We start from the raw sequence: 18065 nt of genomic DNA, 5'->3' as shown, positions 1-18065 counted from the left end.
TGAAAGCCTTCGGAAGTGCACAACTTCACCTCTCGTAAGATACACTGGAGATAAATGTTGGGTATTGGACCCTGGGCGTCATGCATGCAAGGCAATCTATACTCTAGATCGATAAGATCAATTGTTTTGACAATGTAGTTGTGAATCCCCCTCAAATCTACTATCGTTATCTCCTTATCCACAGCTAAACTCTGAAAGTGCACGTGGCATTTAAGGGAGTGTAGCATATGTGCCTATGAAGAGCTGCATGTCAGCCTTGGGCAGTTGAGAAAGCGGTTTTGGAGAGCAGAACAGTAAGAGTCCGTCGATGATGGTGATGGACGTTTTACGAGCATGAATGCAAAAAGGAGTATAAAGGGAGTTCATCATGAAAAGCCAGTTTATAGGAGAAAAACAACTAGACACACCTTAAGTCCATTAACACTCCTGCGATGGCCGGGAATCGAACCCGGGTCAACTGCTTGGAAGGCAGCTATGCTAGCCACTATACCACCATCGCTCCAAAACAAGACAACAGACCGATCAGTGCCCGGTCCAATCCTGTGAATAAAAACACCTGAGAAATCACCTGAGAAATTACTACACGTCCTTCTGACCAACTCCACCACCTTTTTGGTACATTTTGGATGGATGGACGGATGGATGGATGGACGGATGGACGGATGGACGGATAGACAGATAGACAGATAGACAGATAGACAGATAGACAGATAGATAGATAGATAGATGCATTTTTAAATCCCAAAGTTGGGAAATGCTGTGTTTGACTAGCACCCATTTGTGCAAAAGATACAGCAACTGTGTTGGATTTCCAGTCTTTGGTCGATGGTCACTCCTAGCTACTTATAGTTCTCAACAATCTCCACCTCATGCTCCATGATTATCAGTGGAGTAAGAGGAGTTCTCTTCCTCCGGAAGTCTGGTCTTGGTGACATTTAGATGGCAGGCCATTCCTGCCAGTCCACTCTACACTCAAAAAAATAATTTGTTGAATGAACTTAAAAAAATCATGGAAATCATTTCCACACAATTAAATTACTCTTTTTCAAAATTAAACAATTAGTTTATTCAATCCGATATACTTAATTTGGGTCAACTTGATTATTTTGCGTTTATTCTACTTAATCTTTCTTTCTAGTTTAACCCATTTTAAATGTGTATGTTCAACTTTTAAGTATTAGTTTTGATTTAAACAAATACTTTCGGTTAAGCCAACTTAATTTGCATGGGTAAAATTAACTTCAGATGTTATACAATCTCAACTCATCAGAAACAAGTTTCAACAACTTATCTCAATAGAATCAGACTAAAAAATAGTAAATAAGTTTGATTAACCCTGATATATTTGGCTGACCCAAATCAAGGATATCTGGTTTAAAAAACTAAAATGCTTAAATGTTGAAAATAAATGAATTAATTAGGTGGAAATGATTTCCATGATTTCTTCAAGTTCATTCAACAAAACAAAAGGAAAATAACTTCCGGATGGCTGTAGCTCAGGTGGAAGAGCAGAGAGTCGGTGGATTCGAATCCAGATTCCTCCAGACTACATGCCTAAGTGTCCTTGGGCAAGACACTGAACCTGAGATGGCCTCTCGATAGCCCATCGGGATCATTGTCATATTGGGATATACACATTCAAGATATTCAAATTGAAAAAGCAAAAATATAAACAATGTAGATTTATCCTGCGCTCTTCCTGGATGTACAGCTCTGGAAGTCACAAATAAAATGCACTTTCAATGTTCTTCTGTGTTACGTTTATATTTTCTGAAAAATGCTTGCTTTCCACCAACCCATATTTATATTGTATCGATATGGAGACATCTGGAATGAATATTTTGTCTATATCGTTCAGCCCTGGTGTGAATGGCTGAATCTGACGCGTATTAAAGTGCTTTGGATAAAAGCACTGTCCATGTACTATTTACTTCTTATGTGTGGTGCCAAAAGTTGGAATAAAAACACAGCTTATTTGCTTTCAATCAAACTCTTATTTGTGTAAAGACCGTTTAGTCTTACATGTTGACAATGGTTTACCAAAACTCCGTAATTACATTAATAAAACATAAAACAACAGCACACAGTTTCTAAAAACATGAATTTGTAGTGCTTACTTTATGAAAAACAAAATGAGGTTAACTAAGGTTATAATGAAACAAAAAACAATACCCTTAATGGTACTCCTGCCAAGGAGGTCAACATTCTTACAGCACATTTACATAGATCTAAGTGGATACAACTAAATACAAAAAAAAAAAAAAAAAAATGAAAACCATGTGTTTTTATGAGTAAAAAAAAAAAAAATACTAAAGTGCAACTTTACTCAATATGTCATCGCTCCTTACAGTTCACAGAACGAGGAAAAAGATGCAACAAGATATATGCAGTCTTCAGTTTTTTACATTGCTGTTCACATATTTCTTTTAAATCTGCTTGGCACACTAAAAGCTTTTGACTGACGTGATGAAACAGTGAAAAAGTTGAAAAATGTAATATGAAATCTTTAATAAACTGATGAGGCTAGAATTCTCCCAAATCCAAACTTAGCTACCAGCTGTGTTTTGAAAGTTTGGCTGACCACCCGTTTCCTTGCAGATCCTGAACAGCTTCAAACATATATTTTAACTCCTAAAATATAAAGAAAAGGTGTCCTTGGATATCCAATCTTCAGTATGTCACATTGTTGTTCCCATACTTCTCTTAAATCTCCTCAGCCCACTAAAAGCTTTTTGCTTTCAAAATTGTTATAAAGTTAAGACATCAAATACATCTTACAAACTGCTTTAAAGTGCAAATGAAACTAACAATCTTTGTAAGCAAGAAATAGTATGTGCAGCCACTAAAATGTCGTTTTTAGAATGATGAACGTGCTAGCAGTGTTTTGAGAGTTTGCACTTTGGCTGACAGCTTGTTTCCTTCCATCTCCATTATGATTTTCTGCACAGCTTCAAATGTATATTTTAATTCTGGAGGGTAACTAATGTTCAGAGAATACACAAGTCCGAGAAACATTGCCATTGCGAATGGGACACTTCTCAAACCACTCAGTACCTCTACCCCCTCCAAAACGATTCCAATGTCCTCAGGATCGTCATCACGGTCTGCACCATTGTGTCGAACCACATAGATCCCAAAGACCGTTTCTGCCAGGTCTCTTTCGATACACTGATCATCAGTCTGTGGGAGAACAATAAGGAAGGTATAAACACAGATTTTCTCAGTAGGATTTCATCATGCATCATTCTTGTACAGACCTTACTCTAAAAATGACATGGAAAATGTGATCTAAAAGATATGACTTGTAAATTTCAAATTCTAAAATGGCAAAAATTATGGAAGCCTCCTTCATAACACGGAATATTTTGAAATTGACTAATATGTGAGTGCTTTCTATAGTCCTCAATAATCGAAGAGTTTTTTAACATGCCTGAGCCAGCAAGTTCAAAGATTCCCTGTCTACGCAAGGTCTGTAAGGAGGTGGAGTCAGAAAGCCTGTGAAGCCTTGCAGGACAGTTTTTACACCACAACACGTGGTGCTCTTTGTCAAACACATGGGCCCTGATTTATTAAACGATTGTACGACCAAAATCTGTACGTACAATCATTTCCACGCAAGACTCGGCATTTTTCAATTTTGACATGAGCGTAGGATACGATCAAATCTCACGACAGCTCTGAGTTTGTGTACGCAAATCTGAGTCAGTGTGGGTTTGCGGTGCAGCTCAGCAGAACCTTAAAAGTGTTTATTGGAAAAAAAAAAAATTCAAACTGTCATTCAAGCATGTAAACAGCTCTCGAAATAATAATAATAATAATAATAATAATAATAATAATTCCAAAAAGGCAGTGATAACAGCCGCTGGTCTTTGAGGTGCAGAACGAGGGACAGACGTGCACCCTCGGCTCCTGTGTCCTGGTTCTGGTGGTCTGGCTCAGCGGGCCACTCTAGGACTATGATGCCATGTTGCTGGTGCCTGACTCTGAAACATTAAATCTGAATAAAAATGTGAACCCGTGTAACATGTCAGCTTTGTGACAGTAACTAATTACAACCCTCCGGATCCGCTGGATCTGTGTCTCCACTGCCTGCAAATCCGGAGAGGGAGTCGGACCCGATTATCATCTCCCTATCACTATCATCTCCTCTGTAACGGTCAGAGTCGGGCTGGGATCTGGCTGCCTCCTCCAGTCTGCTGCTGAGCCTCAGCAACATGTTTTTTGGTGGTGAGTTTTAAGTCTGATCACTTCTTCTTTACCTGGCAGTTTAGGTAAAGAATTTACTGTTGAGATGAAGACACGTATACATACGTGATCACGAAGGCAGTTAACAGCCGCGGAGTTGTGGATATATATATATATTATGCTACTTGAATTTTATTAATACCTCAGCTGGAGTCCGTTCCACAACTCGTGGCTGTTAACTGCCTCTGTGATCTTTTTCCACACTGCAGATTTGTGAACAACTTTTACTCCGCTTTTCAGGTGGCCAAACAACACATCTTTATTATATGTAACCTCACAGATGAGGGTTTCTACCTCTGAAAAATTTATTTTCTTCGCAGTACTTCTCTTCTCCATGGTTTCACCTCATTGGGTGAGGTCTCTGAACCATGAATATTTATCCATGGGCGTAACATTTAAATGACAATGAAAATCAGCCGTGGCATTTATCAAACAGCGTCTAATCGTACGAAGAGACTGGTCTGATACAAAACGTTTAATAAATCACACGTGGGTCCAACCGTATGATCATTTTAACTAACAAATGTGCGCTTATTCTTACGATCGTTTGATAAATGAGGGTCATAGAGAGGACATTAATCAGATCATTGCCTGCATCACTGATTATACTAAATTCTGTCAAGATACCACCATCCACCTGCACAAGGCTTCTTGTTCTGATGGGATAAGTTAGAATTAGACACTGAAGCAGGAGAGGGTGCCGGTATTCTGGAAAACCTTACACCTGGTACCAGAGCTAAAACTTTTAATCTTATGTGGTCAGATAAATCAGACAGACATGGGGAGGAATACAGAAAGCTGGTTCTGATACAAATCTGAGAAAAGGGAGATGGTTAATGACTTCAGAGGAGGAAACCTGTACACTGCGCATCAGGACCCTGAGAAAGGAAGTTGAGGACTTGGACAGCAAATTGGACAGGAAGGTCAACACAGATGCTGTACAGTAAGGAGATGAGTAGCAGGCCTCTAGAGAGCAACCAAAAGTGTGCCAAGTGCGACAAATTTTTTTAGTCATCCAGTACAACAAAAGAACAACATGAGAATCACATATTTAGGGATCATTATAAAATGTGGAATATTGTGCAATTTTCTAAAGTAAGGTCGTTTTATATTGCCCTAGGTAAATTTTCACTGCGCCTGACAAAATAAAACCACAAAGTTGGGATGAAAGATGAATGCGTGTGAGAGATGTGTGATGGCTGTTCAACATACCGTGTAGTCCTTCACAAATTTTTGTGGATCCTCATTTAAGTACACTGTCAAGCCTCTGAGGATGCATTCTCTTTTGACATCAATGCTGTCAGCCTAAAAATGACATTTAGAAAGGACGTTCACACCCATTAAGATCAATACCAACTGGTATGCAAAATCTCTAAAAAAAAAAAAGAAAAAAAAAAAACTAGATGCAACTTTAAGAAGGCAGCTTTAAAAATAATTACATTTTAATAAAATGCTCTTAACTTTATATCCATTAGGCAGTTCAAGTCTGTGGTCTCTGTTGGCCTATGAAGAGACTTACAACCTGCCATGGGTGCACCCTATATGTCATCCACTGGAATCCAGAAACCAAAACAAAAGAGATGCAGGGGTAGCTAAATGAGCAGTTCTGAAAAAATACTGGAACAATCATTTGAATTCTACCAAGTATTCTCTACTTTTATATTAATTTCACATCTTTAAAGTGGAAATAAAGCAGACAACCAAGTTAACTTTATTTACTAGATTGACTCCTTAACCAACACACTAACAGTGGGTTTGCGGCATCAATCCGCCATAAAGAACGAGCACAAAAACGTGCCAAGAAAACGGAGGAGTGACAGGTAAAGTTAAGTGGGAAGGTACTAAGTCATCAAACCATGTTCCCACTTAACTTTACCTGTCACTCCTCCGTTCTTTAAGGCGGATTGATGCCGCAGACCCACTGTTAGTGTGTTGGTTGGTCAGTAGAGGTGAGGTTATTGGCGGTGAAATTAAAAACACTCGGAGCAGCTTCAAGGGAAAGTTTGGTATTTTACAACCTGGACTTATTTTCTAGCATTAAATACTATCATTTACTCACCCAGACAGTTTTTGTGTAACTTGAACTCCTTCGGGAGATATTAAGATCCACTAGCGATCAGCGTACATCCAATATATATCAAACAATATATTGGATACCAGTTTTTTAAATGCCCCATGTGCAATGGAGTTAAAGGAATACTTCACCCTCATGCTGATTAACACTCTGGACACTTTCTTGATATTTATCATGCAGCCGAAGATGTGGAATGAAGACATCATTCTGAGGGTAAAGTATTCCTTTAACAACATGGTGAGATAACAATGTGGAGCGCTTTCAATAACTTACAGTTGAGGCCTTTTTATCTCTTTGCTTAGATACCTCTGATACTTAGTCACATTATCATAACTTTTGATAAGCTTCTTGACTTAAATATTTGAACATAATTTCCTGACCTCTTATCTTACCCGAGTCATTGGAAGCATCACTGCCTTTATCTTTTTCCCGAGGACTCCTCCTTTTCTGGCAAACACTTTCATCAAGTTTTCAGAATGTGCATCAAGTTGCGAGAAGAACTTGGACTGCAGCTCAACTGTGGTTATCCTCTTGAATTCTGCTTTCACCTAAAAATTAAACAGAAAAAAAAAAAAAAAGATCATCGTGCATTTTAAGAAAGAAAAAAGAAAGCATTGTCATTATATTTACTTACCTCCCTCACATTAAAGAGACCTGGCCACCTTGCTTTGAAATCCGCTACCATGGGTGCATCTTGGACTACCTCAAGACGTCTTAGTGCAAACGTTTTGTCCATCATGGCAGCTACTTTGTCTTCATTATTTCGAATCATTACTTCAGACAGGAGTTTTACTCTTATCTGCTCCAAAGTTTCAGCTGTTTCACCGGCTGGATATGGTGGGCAGTAATTCACTTCAGCCTTTTTAGGTTTCTTAACACCATAGGCAGGACTGCAACGATCATCAGGTTTGTGTTTCAGAGAATTCACAGTCACTTCTGGACATCCAAGTCTCCTGAGCTTTGATCTGTAGTTCCCAAGTTTATATTTTAAACTTGTCTTCCAACCACCAAATCCACTTATGGAACCTGGCTCTTTCAAGCAAGGATGTGCCGTTATAAGAGCTGCTGCTACCTCACTGAACTCTGCATCAGAGAGGTACACTTTGTGCTTGACAACAGTTTCCATCAAACCATCCATGATTGCTGACTTAAGTTTTACATCAGGATTCAACAAGGATCCAGTTTCTCTGAAAGCTGTGTTGGCTTTTTCAAGCTGCAGTTCAGTTTCATAAGAAAACTTAGGAATGCTGAAAACAAGGGGCCAACTGGATGACCGAGAAGAGGTTGATTCAGAAGAAGACAGGATATCTGTGTCAAATGAGTTACCAGATGCAAATGAAGAGCGGTCATCTGGTGACTGGGAAGCTGCAGCCGCCGAGTAAGAAGGTGGTGGAGATCCATCAGATAGGCGAGGCGTTTCTGCATCCAAGATTACTCTAAGAGTACCTTTATCCATGACATCTGACATTGATTCCAAGTTGGTGAACTCATTGCCAAAGTCAACATCCATATATTGAAGTCTGAAACTTCCTTGTATTCCACATTGTTTTTTTATATTCTCTGTAAGTTCACTGACAGATCCTGGAATGCCATCTGGGAAAATCAATTTGTGTGAGTTGTTTTCTCCCAAGATTACTCGCAGCTTTGCTGGTGTCGACATCTTTCAACAATCTAAATATGTAAAATAAGGACAACAAGAATAGGTTTCAATATTAAAAAAAACACATACATTTGTGTTTCAAGACATCTTACAAGTTGATAAATCGTTTCAGTGTCACCATTTGTGTGGGTCCAACAAAATAATCTGCCAAAGGGTAGTCATCAGCCAGTTCATCAAGCCTAATCATGAGAGTTTCAGAGGCTGAACTTGTGAGCTCAAAAGCTCTAAAATGTTCTCTATACCACCCATAAAGTCTCTTCAGAATAAAATATGGTTTGTCATTCACAATGTAGACCTGAAGAATTTCTCCAAAAGTTAGTCTATTTCTGTTGCCTCCCAATTGCAGCATTGCAGTGAATTTACACATACAATATTAATTATCAATGCACAATATTGCTAAAATAATATAAGCATTATCTGATAGGTCAGTGAAGTCACTAGTTATTTTTTAAACCTCACTATGGACTGATTTAGCATAGGTTACTGAGATGCTGAAGAAAAGTGTGGAAAGAAAAAAAAAACAAAGAAAAAATGCCAAAGACTGCAGAGAACATTTGACTTAACAGATTAGCTTTAAATAGTGTATATCTCAGATAATGTATCGTCATTAAGAAAACCTCCCAACATCATCATGCAAACATCATGCATCAGTTTGAGTCACACTGCACTTCAGAAATAACTATAATGGAAGTTTCTGCTTGTTTACACTTCTCAGACCCAGCTGTTGCTCCAGCAAAGAAAACTTTTCTATCCTCACACCTCTGAAAACGCGGACTTTCTTCTCTGGCTCTAAGTTGTTTTCTGATGTGCACTCTGGTGGCGGTGTGTGCAGACACGTCATACATGTGTGTCTCCAAAGAACTAAACGGTTAGTGGCTAAATATTATAATTTGAAGACGACATGTAATTTGTCTCTAAATAACATATGTCCTCCTTTTTCTGTACCGTAAACGGCGCAGCTCTACCCCGACACACCGGCGCGCGCGCACACACACGTGAGCTTCACCCCTCCACACACAGTGCAATGAGAAATCAATTTAAGGACAAGTAATTTTTTTTCAACCTGGAACTATTTTTTTAGCATGAAATACATCATTCACTCACCCAGACAGTTTTGGTTTAACTTGAACTCCTTCGGGAGAAATTAAGATGCACCTGCGATCAGCGTACATACATAATGGGAGTAAACGGGGCAGGTTCGCGCAGCCAATAAATAAGGCAATTTCTGAACAAAACTTCATTTCACCAATGTGTTTTTATGAATCGCTTCTCTGATCCCTCTGTGAGCTCCATGCGGCTCAGTCGTTATTTACAGCCATTAACTTTAAGTGGCGGCTTTGATGACGTCACTTCCAGGCCGCTTCACAGTGCCTGTAATGGCTGTAAATAGGAACGGATCACCATAAAAACGCAACTCCAAGCCGCATGGAGCTCACAGAGGGATCACAACAGCATTTCACAAGAACACATTGGTGAAATGAAGGAGTTGTTTTTTTTTGTTTACAGAAATGGCTGTATTTAGAGCCTGCCCCACCCACTCCCATTCTATTTGATGTACGCTGGTGGCGAGTGGATCTAAATATCTCCCGAGGAGATACAGTTACACCAAAACTGTCTAGGTGATTAAATGATCGTATTTCATGTTAGAAAATAGCCCCAGGTTAAAAAAAAAAAAAAAAAACGAATTTATCTTTTAAAACGTTCCCAAGGAAGCAAATAAAAACATCCACTGGGCTTAGCAAATTTAATAAAAATACAATTTCTGAAGATGACATGAGGCGACAAGTGGTGCAAATAATATCACAAACATGAACTGACATCATAGACTGTAAAAGACTGACATCCAGTAACATTTTGAACTAATTAGGCTAACCGTCCTCCCCTTGCATCGTGCTACCTACAGTGACCTAGCTAGCAACTGTTTGGCTTTGATCAAGTAATACATTAATCAATCAAATAATAATTAAATGTATGTATGTATGTATGTATGTATACAAGATGCATTCAAGCATGGTGTAAACTTTTTCAGATGACATTAGATTCCAGCTTACCTTAAACTTTCCACATGCTCCTCGTTTTGCCTGCTGCTCGCTGTTCTCTTTTTACCTCGCGACAGTGTCCGGGAATTTCCGTGTCTGTATCTGAACTTGAATCCTTCATGTTAGCACAACATGAATTAATCAAGTAAATAGTGAGTTTTAAGGTTTTACGTTAAATTTACACAAAGTTATTGTGTAAATCTACAATCACATTTTATTTAAGTAGAAACTACATGTTAGAGTTGAGAAAATTGGACAAACTGGTTGTTTCTATTTTTTGAGTGTACAAACCCGTCCATCAGGGCTCTGTCCTCCGCCTCCCCTCCCTCTGCTATACACCCAACAACAGTTCAGTCATCAGAGAATTGCTGACGCTGGCAGGACTCAGTGTTGTACTGAAAATCAGTGGTGTATAAGTTGAAAAGGAAAGGAGACAACACAGGCCCCTGAGGATCTCCATCCATCACTGACCACAACGTCAGACTGAACGCTACCCAGATGGACAAACTGTGGCCTGTCTCTTAGGTAGTCAGTAATCCAGGAGGCCACAGAGTCGTCGACACCCATCCCCTCACTGCGTCGTTCCCAGTAGCATTGAGTGGATGTTGTTAAAAGCAATACAGAAATCAATGAAAGCGACTGCCACAGTGCCTTCCAAATGCAAATGAAGAATTGCAGCAGGTAGATGACTGTGTCGTTAACACTCAGGCTGTTCCATTAATATGGTTTGGGAAAGACAGCGCAGATGTGTGAAACATCCACTACGAACCGTAAAGCTCAGCTAAGCAGAAGCTACTGCAGAGGACGAAAGCAGCCAGTGGTTTACTTTGGTGGAGGTTTCATGGAAAACTCAGGCTATACATTATTCCAAGTCAGGCATTTTGGGGAAGAAGAAGACAGGCAATCCGTTGTCGGCAGGATTCGAACCTACGCGGGAAGACCCCAATGGATTTCTACTCCATCGCCTTGACCACTCGGCCACGACAACGACGTTGGAACACCCAATCCTAGTTCCGATGTGTGGACTCTGTTACAACAGGCCTTGGCAGCAATCTTCTACACTTGCGCATGTGTTGAAAGCCTTGGGAAGTGCACAACTTCACCTCTCGTAAGATACACTGGAGATAAATGTTGGGTATTGGACCCTGGGCGTCATGCATGCAAGGCAATCTATACTCTAGATCGATAAGATCAATTGTTTTGACAATGTAGTTGTGAATCCCCCTCAAATCTACTATCGTTATCTCCTTATCCACAGCTAAACTCTGAAAGTGCACGTGGCATTTAAGGGAGTGTAGCATATGTGCCTATGAAGAGCTGCATGTCAGCCTTGGGCAGTTGAGAAAGCGGTTTTGGAGAGCAGAACAGTAAGAGTCCGTCGATGATGGTGATGGACGTTTTACGAGCATGAATGCAAAAAGGAGTATAAAGGGAGTTCATCATGAAAAGCCAGTTTATAGGAGAAAAACAACTAGACACACCTTAAGTCCATTAACACTCCTGCGATGGCCGGGAATCGAACCCGGGTCAACTGCTTGGAAGGCAGCTATTCTCGCCACTATACCACCATCGCTCCAAAACAAGACAACAGACCGATCAGTGCCCGGTCCAATCCTGTGAATAAAAACACCTGAGAAATCACCTGAGAAATTACTACACGTCCTTCTGACCAACTCCACCACCTTTTTGGTACATTTTGGATGGATGGGTGGATGGATGGATGGACGGATGGATGGATAGACAGATAGACAGATAGACAGATAGACAGATAGATAGATAGACAGATAGATAGATAGATAGATAGATAGATAGATAGATAGATAGATAGATAGATAGATAGATAGATAGATAGATAGATAGATAGATAGATGCATTTTTAAATCCCAAAGTTGGGAAATGCTGTGTTTGACTAGCACCCATTTGTGCAAAAGATACAGCAACTGTGTTGGATTTCCAGTCTTTGGTCGATGGTCACTCCTAGCTACTTATAGTTCTCAACAATCTCCACCTCATGCTCCATGATTATCAGTGGAGTAAGAGGAGTTCTCTTCCTCCGGAAGTCTGGTCTTGGTGACATTTAGATGGCAGGCCATTCCTGCCAGTCCACTCTACAAACCCGTCCATCAGGGCTCTGTCCTCCGCCTCCCCTCCCTCTACTATACACCCAACAACAGTTCAGTCATCAGAGAATTGCTGACGCTGGCAGGACTCAGTGTTGTACTGAAAATCAGTGGTGTATAAGTTGAAAAGGAAAGGAGACAACACAGGCCCCTGAGGATCTCCATCCATCACTGACCACAACGTCAGACTGAACGCTACCCAGATGGACAAACTGTGGCCTGTCTCTTAGGTAGTCAGTAATCCAGGAGGCCACAGAGTCGTCGACACCCATCCCCTCACTGCGTCGTTCCCAGTAGCATTGAGTGGATGTTGTTAAAAGCAATACAGAAATCAATGAAAGCGACTGCCACAGTGCCTTCCAAATGCAAATGAAGAATTGCAGCAGGTAGATGACTGTGTCGTTAACACTCAGGCTGTTCCATTAATATGGTTTGGGAAAGACAGCGCAGATGTGTGAAACATCCACTACGAACCGTAAAGCTCAGCTAAGCAGAAGCTACTGCAGAGGACGAAAGCAGCCAGTGGTTTACTTTGGTGGAGGTTTCATGGAAAACTCAGGCTACACATTATTCCAAGTCAGGCATTTTGGGGAAGAAGAAGACAGGCCACCCGTTGTCGGCAGGATTCGAACCTACGCGGGAAGACCCCAATGGATTTCTACTCCATCGCCTTGACCACTCGGCCACGACAACGACGTTGGAACACCCAATCCTAGTTCCGATGTGTGGACACTGTTACAACAGGCCTTGGCAGCAATCTTCTACACTTGCGCATGTGTTGAAAGCCTTGGGAAGTGCACAACTTCACCTCTCATAAGATACACTGGAGATAAATGTTGGGTATTGGACCCTGGGCGTCATGCATGCAAGGCAATCTATACTCTAGATCGATAAGATCAATTGTTTTGACAATGTAGTTGTGAATCCCCCTCAAATCTACTATCGTTATCTCCTTATCCACAGCTAAACTCTGAAAGTGCACGTGGCATTTAAGGGAGTGTAGCATATGTGCCTATGAAGAGCTGCATGTCAGCCTTGGGCAGTTGAGAAAGCGGTTTTGGAGAGCAGAACAGTAAGAGTCCGTCGATGATGGTGATGGACGTTTTACGAGCATGAATGCAAAAAGGAGTATAAAGGGAGTTCATCATGAAAAGCCAGTTTATAGGAGAAAAACAACTAGACACACCTTAAGTCCATTAACACTCCTGCGATGGCCGGGAATCGAACCCGGGTCAACTGCTTGGAAGGCAGCTATGCTCGCCACTATACCACCATCGCTCCAAAACAAGACAACAGACCGATCAGTGCCCGGTCCAATCCTGTGAATAAAAACACCTGAGAAATCACCTGAGAAATTACTACACGTCCTTCTGACCAACTCCACCACCTTTTTGGTACATTTTGGACGGATGGATGGATGGATGGATGGACGGATGGACGGATAGACAGATAGACAGATAGACAGATAGATAGATAGATAGATAGATAGATAGATAGATAGATAGATAGATAGATAGATAGATAGATAGATAGATAGATAGATAGATGCATTTTTAAATCCCAAAGTTGGGAAATGCTGTGTTTGACTAGCACCCATTTGTGCAAAAGATACAGCAACTGTGTTGGATTTCCAGTCTTTGGTCGATGGTCACTCCTAGCTACTTATAGTTCTCAACAATCTCCACCTCATGCTCCATGATTATCAGTGGAGTAAGAGGAGTTCTCTTCCTCCGGAAGTCTGGTCTTGGTGACATTTAGATGGCAGGCCATTCCTGCCAGTCCACTCTACAAACCCGTCCATCAGGGCTCTGTCCTCCGCCTCCCCTCCCTCTGCTATACACCCAACAACAGTTCAGTCATCAGAGAATTGCTGACGCTGGCAGGACTCAGTGTTGTACTGAAAATCAGTGGTGTATAAGTTGAAAAGGAAAGGAGACAACACAGGCCCCTGAGGATCTCCATCCATCACTGACCACAACGTCAGACTGAACGCTACCCAGATGGACAAACTGTGGCCTGTCTCTTAGGTAGTCAGTAATCCAGGAGGCCACAGAGTCGTCGACACCCATCCCCTCACTGCGTCGTTCCCAGTAGCATTGAGTGGATGTTGTTAAAAGCAATACAGAAATCAATGAAAGCGACTGCCACAGTGCCTTCCAAATGCAAATGAAGAACTTGCAGCAGGTAGATGACTGTGTCGTTAACACTCAGGCTGTTCCATTAATATGGTTTGGGAAAGACAGCGCAGATGTGTGAAACATCCACTACGAACCGTAAAGCTCAGCTAAGCAGAAGCTACTGCAGAGGACGAAAGCAGCCAGTGGTTTACTTTGGTGGAGGTTTCATGGAAAACTCAGGCTACACATTATTCCAAGTCAGGCATTTTGGGGAAGAAGAAGACAGGCCACCCGTTGTCGGCAGGATTCGAACCTACGCGGGAAGACCCCAATGGATTTCTACTCCATCGCCTTGACCACTCGGCCACGACAACGACGTTGGAACACCCAATCCTAGTTCCGATGTGTGGACTCTGTTACAACAGGCCTTGGCAGCAATCTTCTACACTTGCGCATGTGTTGAAAGCCTTGGGAAGTGCACAACTTCACCTCTCGTAAGATACACTGGAGATAAATGTTGGGTATTGGACCCTGGGCGTCATGCATGCAAGGCAATCTATACTCTAGATCGATAAGATCAATTGTTTTGACAATGTAGTTGTGAATCCCCCTCAAATCTACTATCGTTATCTCCTTATCCACAGCTAAACTCTGAAAGTGCACGTGGCATTTAAGGGAGTGTAGCATATGTGCCTATGAAGAGCTGCATGTCAGCCTTGGGCAGTTGAGAAAGCGGTTTTGGAGAGCAGAACAGTAAGAGTCCGTCGATGATGGTGATGGACGTTTTACGAGCATGAATGCAAAAAGGAGTATAAAGGGAGTTCATCATGAAATGCCAGTTTATAGGAGAAAAACAACTAGACACACCTTAAGTCCATTAACACTCCTGCGATGGCTGGGAATCGAACCCGGGTCAACTGCTTGGAAGGCAGCTATGCTCGCCACTATACCACCATCGCTCCAAAACAAGACAACAGACCGATCAGTGCCCGGTCCAATCCTGTGAATAAAAACACCTGAGAAATCACCTGAGAAATTACTACACGTCCTTCTGACCAACTCCACCACCTTTTTGGTACATTTTGGATGGATGGATGGATGGATGGATGGATGGACGGATGGACGGATAGACAGATAGACAGATAGACAGATAGATAGATAGATAGATAGATAGATAGATAGATAGATACATACATAGATAGATAGATAGACAGATAGACAGATAGACAGATAGATAGATAGATAGATAGATAGACAGATAGACAGATAGATAGATAGATAGATAGATAGATGCTTTTTTAAATCCCAAAGTTGGGAAATGCTGTGTTTGACTAGCACCCATTTGTGCAAAAGATACAGCAACTGTGTTGGATTTCCAGTCTTTGGTCGATGGTCACTCCTAGCTACTTATAGTTCTCAACAATCTCCACCTCATGCTCCATGATTATCAGTGGAGTAAGAGGAGTTCTCTTCCTCCGGAAGTCTGGTCTTGGTGACATTTAGATGGCAGGCCATTCCTGCCAGTCCACTCTACAAACCCGTCCATCAGGGCTCTGTCCTCCGCCTCCCCTCCCTCTGCTATACACCCAACAACAGTTCAGTCATCAGAGAATTGCTGACGCTGGCAGGACTCAGTGTTGTACTGAAAATCAGTGGTGTATAAGTTGAAAAGGAAAGGAGACAACACAGGCCCCTGAGGATCTCCATCCATCACTGACCACAACGTCAGACTGAACGCTACCCAGATGGACAAACTGTGGCCTGTCTCTTAGGTAGTCAGTAATCCAGGAGGCCACAGAGTCGTCGACACCCATCCCCTCACTGCGTCGTTCCCAGTAGCATTGAGTGGATGTTGTTAAAAGCAATACAGAAATCAATGAAAGCGACTGCCACAGTGCCTTCCAAATGCAAATGAAGAATTGCAGCAGGTAGATGACTGTGTCGTTAACACTCAGGCTGTTCCATTAATATGGTTTGGGAAAGACAGCGCAGATGTGTGAAACATCCACTACGAACCGTAAAGCTCAGCTAAGCAGAAGCTACTGCAGAGGACGAAAGCAGCCAGTGGTTTACTTTGGTGGAGGTTTCATGGAAAACTCAGGCTACACATTATTCCAAGTCAGGCATTTTGGGGAAGAAGAAGACAGGCCACCCGTTGTCGGCAGGATTCGAACCTACGCGGAAAGACCCCAATGGATTTCTACTCCATCGCCTTGACCACTCGGCCACGACAACGACGTTGGAACACCCAATCCTAGTTCCGATGTGTGGACTCTGTTACAACAGGCCTTGGCAGCAATCTTCTACACTTGCGCATGTGTTGAAAGCCTTGGGAAGTGCACAACTTCACCTCTCGTAAGATACACTGGAGATAAATGTTGGGTATTGGACCCTGGGCGTCATGCATGCAAGGCAATCTATACTCTAGATCGATAAGATCAATTGTTTTGACAATGTAGTTGTGAATCCCCCTCAAATCTACTATCGTTATCTCCTTATCCACAGCTAAACTCTGAAAGTGCACGTGGCATTTAAGGGAGTGTAGCATATGTGCCTATGAAGAGCTGCATGTCAGCCTTGGGCAGTTGAGAAAGCGGTTTTGGAGAGCAGAACAGTAAGAGTCCGTCGATGATGGTGATGGACGTTTTACGAGCATGAATGCAAAAAGGAGTATAAAGGGAGTTCATCATGAAAAGCCAGTTTATAGGAGAAAAACAACTAGACACACCTTAAGTCCATTAACACTCCTGCGATGGCCGGGAATCGAACCCGGGTCAACTGCTTGGAAGGCAGCTATGCTCGCCACTATACCACCATCGCTCCAAAACAAGACAACAGACCGATCAGTGCCCGGTCCAATCCTGTGAATAAAAACACCTGAGAAATCACCTGAGAAATTACTACACGTCCTTCTGACCAACTCCACCACCTTTTTGGTACATTTTGGATGGATGGATGGATGGATGGATGGATGGATGGACGGATGGACGGATAGACAGATAGACAGATAGACAGATAGATAGATAGATAGATAGATAGATGCATTTTTAAATCCCAAAGTTGGGAAATGCTGTGTTTGACTAGCACCCATTTGTGCAAAAGATACAGCAACTGTGTTGGATTTCCAGTCTTTGGTCGATGGTCACTCCTAGCTACTTATAGTTCTCAACAATCTCCACCTCATGCTCCATGATTATCAGTGGAGTAAGAGGAGTTCTCTTCCTCCGGAAGTCTGGTCTTGGTGACATTTAGATGGCAGGCCATTCCTGCCAGTCCACTCTACAAACCCGTCCATCAGGGCTCTGTCCTCCGCCTCCCCTCCCTCTGCTATACACCCAACAACAGTTCAGTCATCAGAGAATTGCTGACGCTGGCAGGACTCAGTGTTGTACTGAAAATCAGTGGTGTATAAGTTGAAAAGGAAAGGAGACAACACAGGCCCCTGAGGATCTCCATCCGTCACTGACCACAACGTCAGACTGAACGCTACCCAGATGGACAAACTGTGGCCTGTCTCTTAGGTAGTCAGTAATCCAGGAGGCCACAGAGTCGTCGACACCCATCCCCTCACTGCGTCGTTCCCAGTAGCATTGAGTGGATGTTGTTAAAAGCAATACAGAAATCAATGAAAGCGACTGCCACAGTGCCTTCCAAATGCAAATGAAGAATTGCAGCAGGTAGATGACTGTGTCGTTAACACTCAGGCTGTTCCATTAATATGGTTTGGGAAAGACAGCGCAGATGTGTGAAACATCCACTACGAACCGTAAAGCTCAGCTAAGCAGAAGCTACTGCAGAGGACGAAAGCAG

At 42.0% G+C, this 18065-nt stretch overlaps 1 protein-coding gene and 9 non-coding genes across 10 annotated transcripts; all 10 read right to left on the bottom strand.

Moving 5' to 3' along the window:
- Positions 1-427: 427 nt before the first annotated feature.
- trnag-ucc lies at positions 428-499 on the bottom strand. The gene has a single exon. It is a non-coding gene; the product is annotated as a tRNA-Gly (tRNA).
- A 2357-nt stretch (positions 500-2856) lies between these two features.
- Positions 2857-7422, bottom strand: LOC121629063. Its single transcript, XM_041968572.1, has 4 exons — positions 6954-7422; positions 6712-6867; positions 5458-5550; positions 2857-3180 (listed from the first exon to the last, which is right to left on the bottom strand). Exons 1-4 carry the CDS (start codon positions 7089-7091, stop codon positions 2857-2859), a joined length of 711 nt encoding a protein of 236 aa, XP_041824506.1. The 5' UTR covers positions 7092-7422.
- Positions 7423-10924: 3502 nt separating this feature from the next.
- Positions 10925-11006, bottom strand: trnas-aga. Its single transcript has one exon. It is a non-coding gene; the product is annotated as a tRNA-Ser (tRNA).
- Positions 11007-11519: 513 nt separating this feature from the next.
- On the bottom strand, positions 11520-11591 carry trnag-ucc. The gene has a single exon. It is a non-coding gene; the product is annotated as a tRNA-Gly (tRNA).
- Positions 11592-12749: 1158 nt separating this feature from the next.
- Positions 12750-12831, bottom strand: trnas-aga. Its single transcript has one exon. It is a non-coding gene; the product is annotated as a tRNA-Ser (tRNA).
- A 513-nt stretch (positions 12832-13344) lies between these two features.
- Positions 13345-13416, bottom strand: trnag-ucc. Its single transcript has one exon. It is a non-coding gene; the product is annotated as a tRNA-Gly (tRNA).
- Positions 13417-14547: 1131 nt separating this feature from the next.
- On the bottom strand, positions 14548-14629 carry trnas-aga. Its single transcript has one exon. It is a non-coding gene; the product is annotated as a tRNA-Ser (tRNA).
- Positions 14630-15142: 513 nt separating this feature from the next.
- trnag-ucc lies at positions 15143-15214 on the bottom strand. The gene has a single exon. It is a non-coding gene; the product is annotated as a tRNA-Gly (tRNA).
- Positions 15215-16408: 1194 nt separating this feature from the next.
- Positions 16409-16490, bottom strand: trnas-aga. The gene has a single exon. It is a non-coding gene; the product is annotated as a tRNA-Ser (tRNA).
- A 513-nt stretch (positions 16491-17003) lies between these two features.
- Positions 17004-17075, bottom strand: trnag-ucc. The gene has a single exon. It is a non-coding gene; the product is annotated as a tRNA-Gly (tRNA).
- Positions 17076-18065: the final 990 nt, after the last annotated feature.

Source organism: Melanotaenia boesemani, chromosome 18 (genome assembly GCF_017639745.1).
Source record: "Melanotaenia boesemani isolate fMelBoe1 chromosome 18, fMelBoe1.pri, whole genome shotgun sequence".
Lineage (NCBI taxonomy): Eukaryota > Metazoa > Chordata > Actinopteri > Atheriniformes > Melanotaeniidae > Melanotaenia > Melanotaenia boesemani.
Note: the sequence above shows the minus strand (reverse complement) of the source record. Positions and strands in the feature narration are given on the sequence as shown.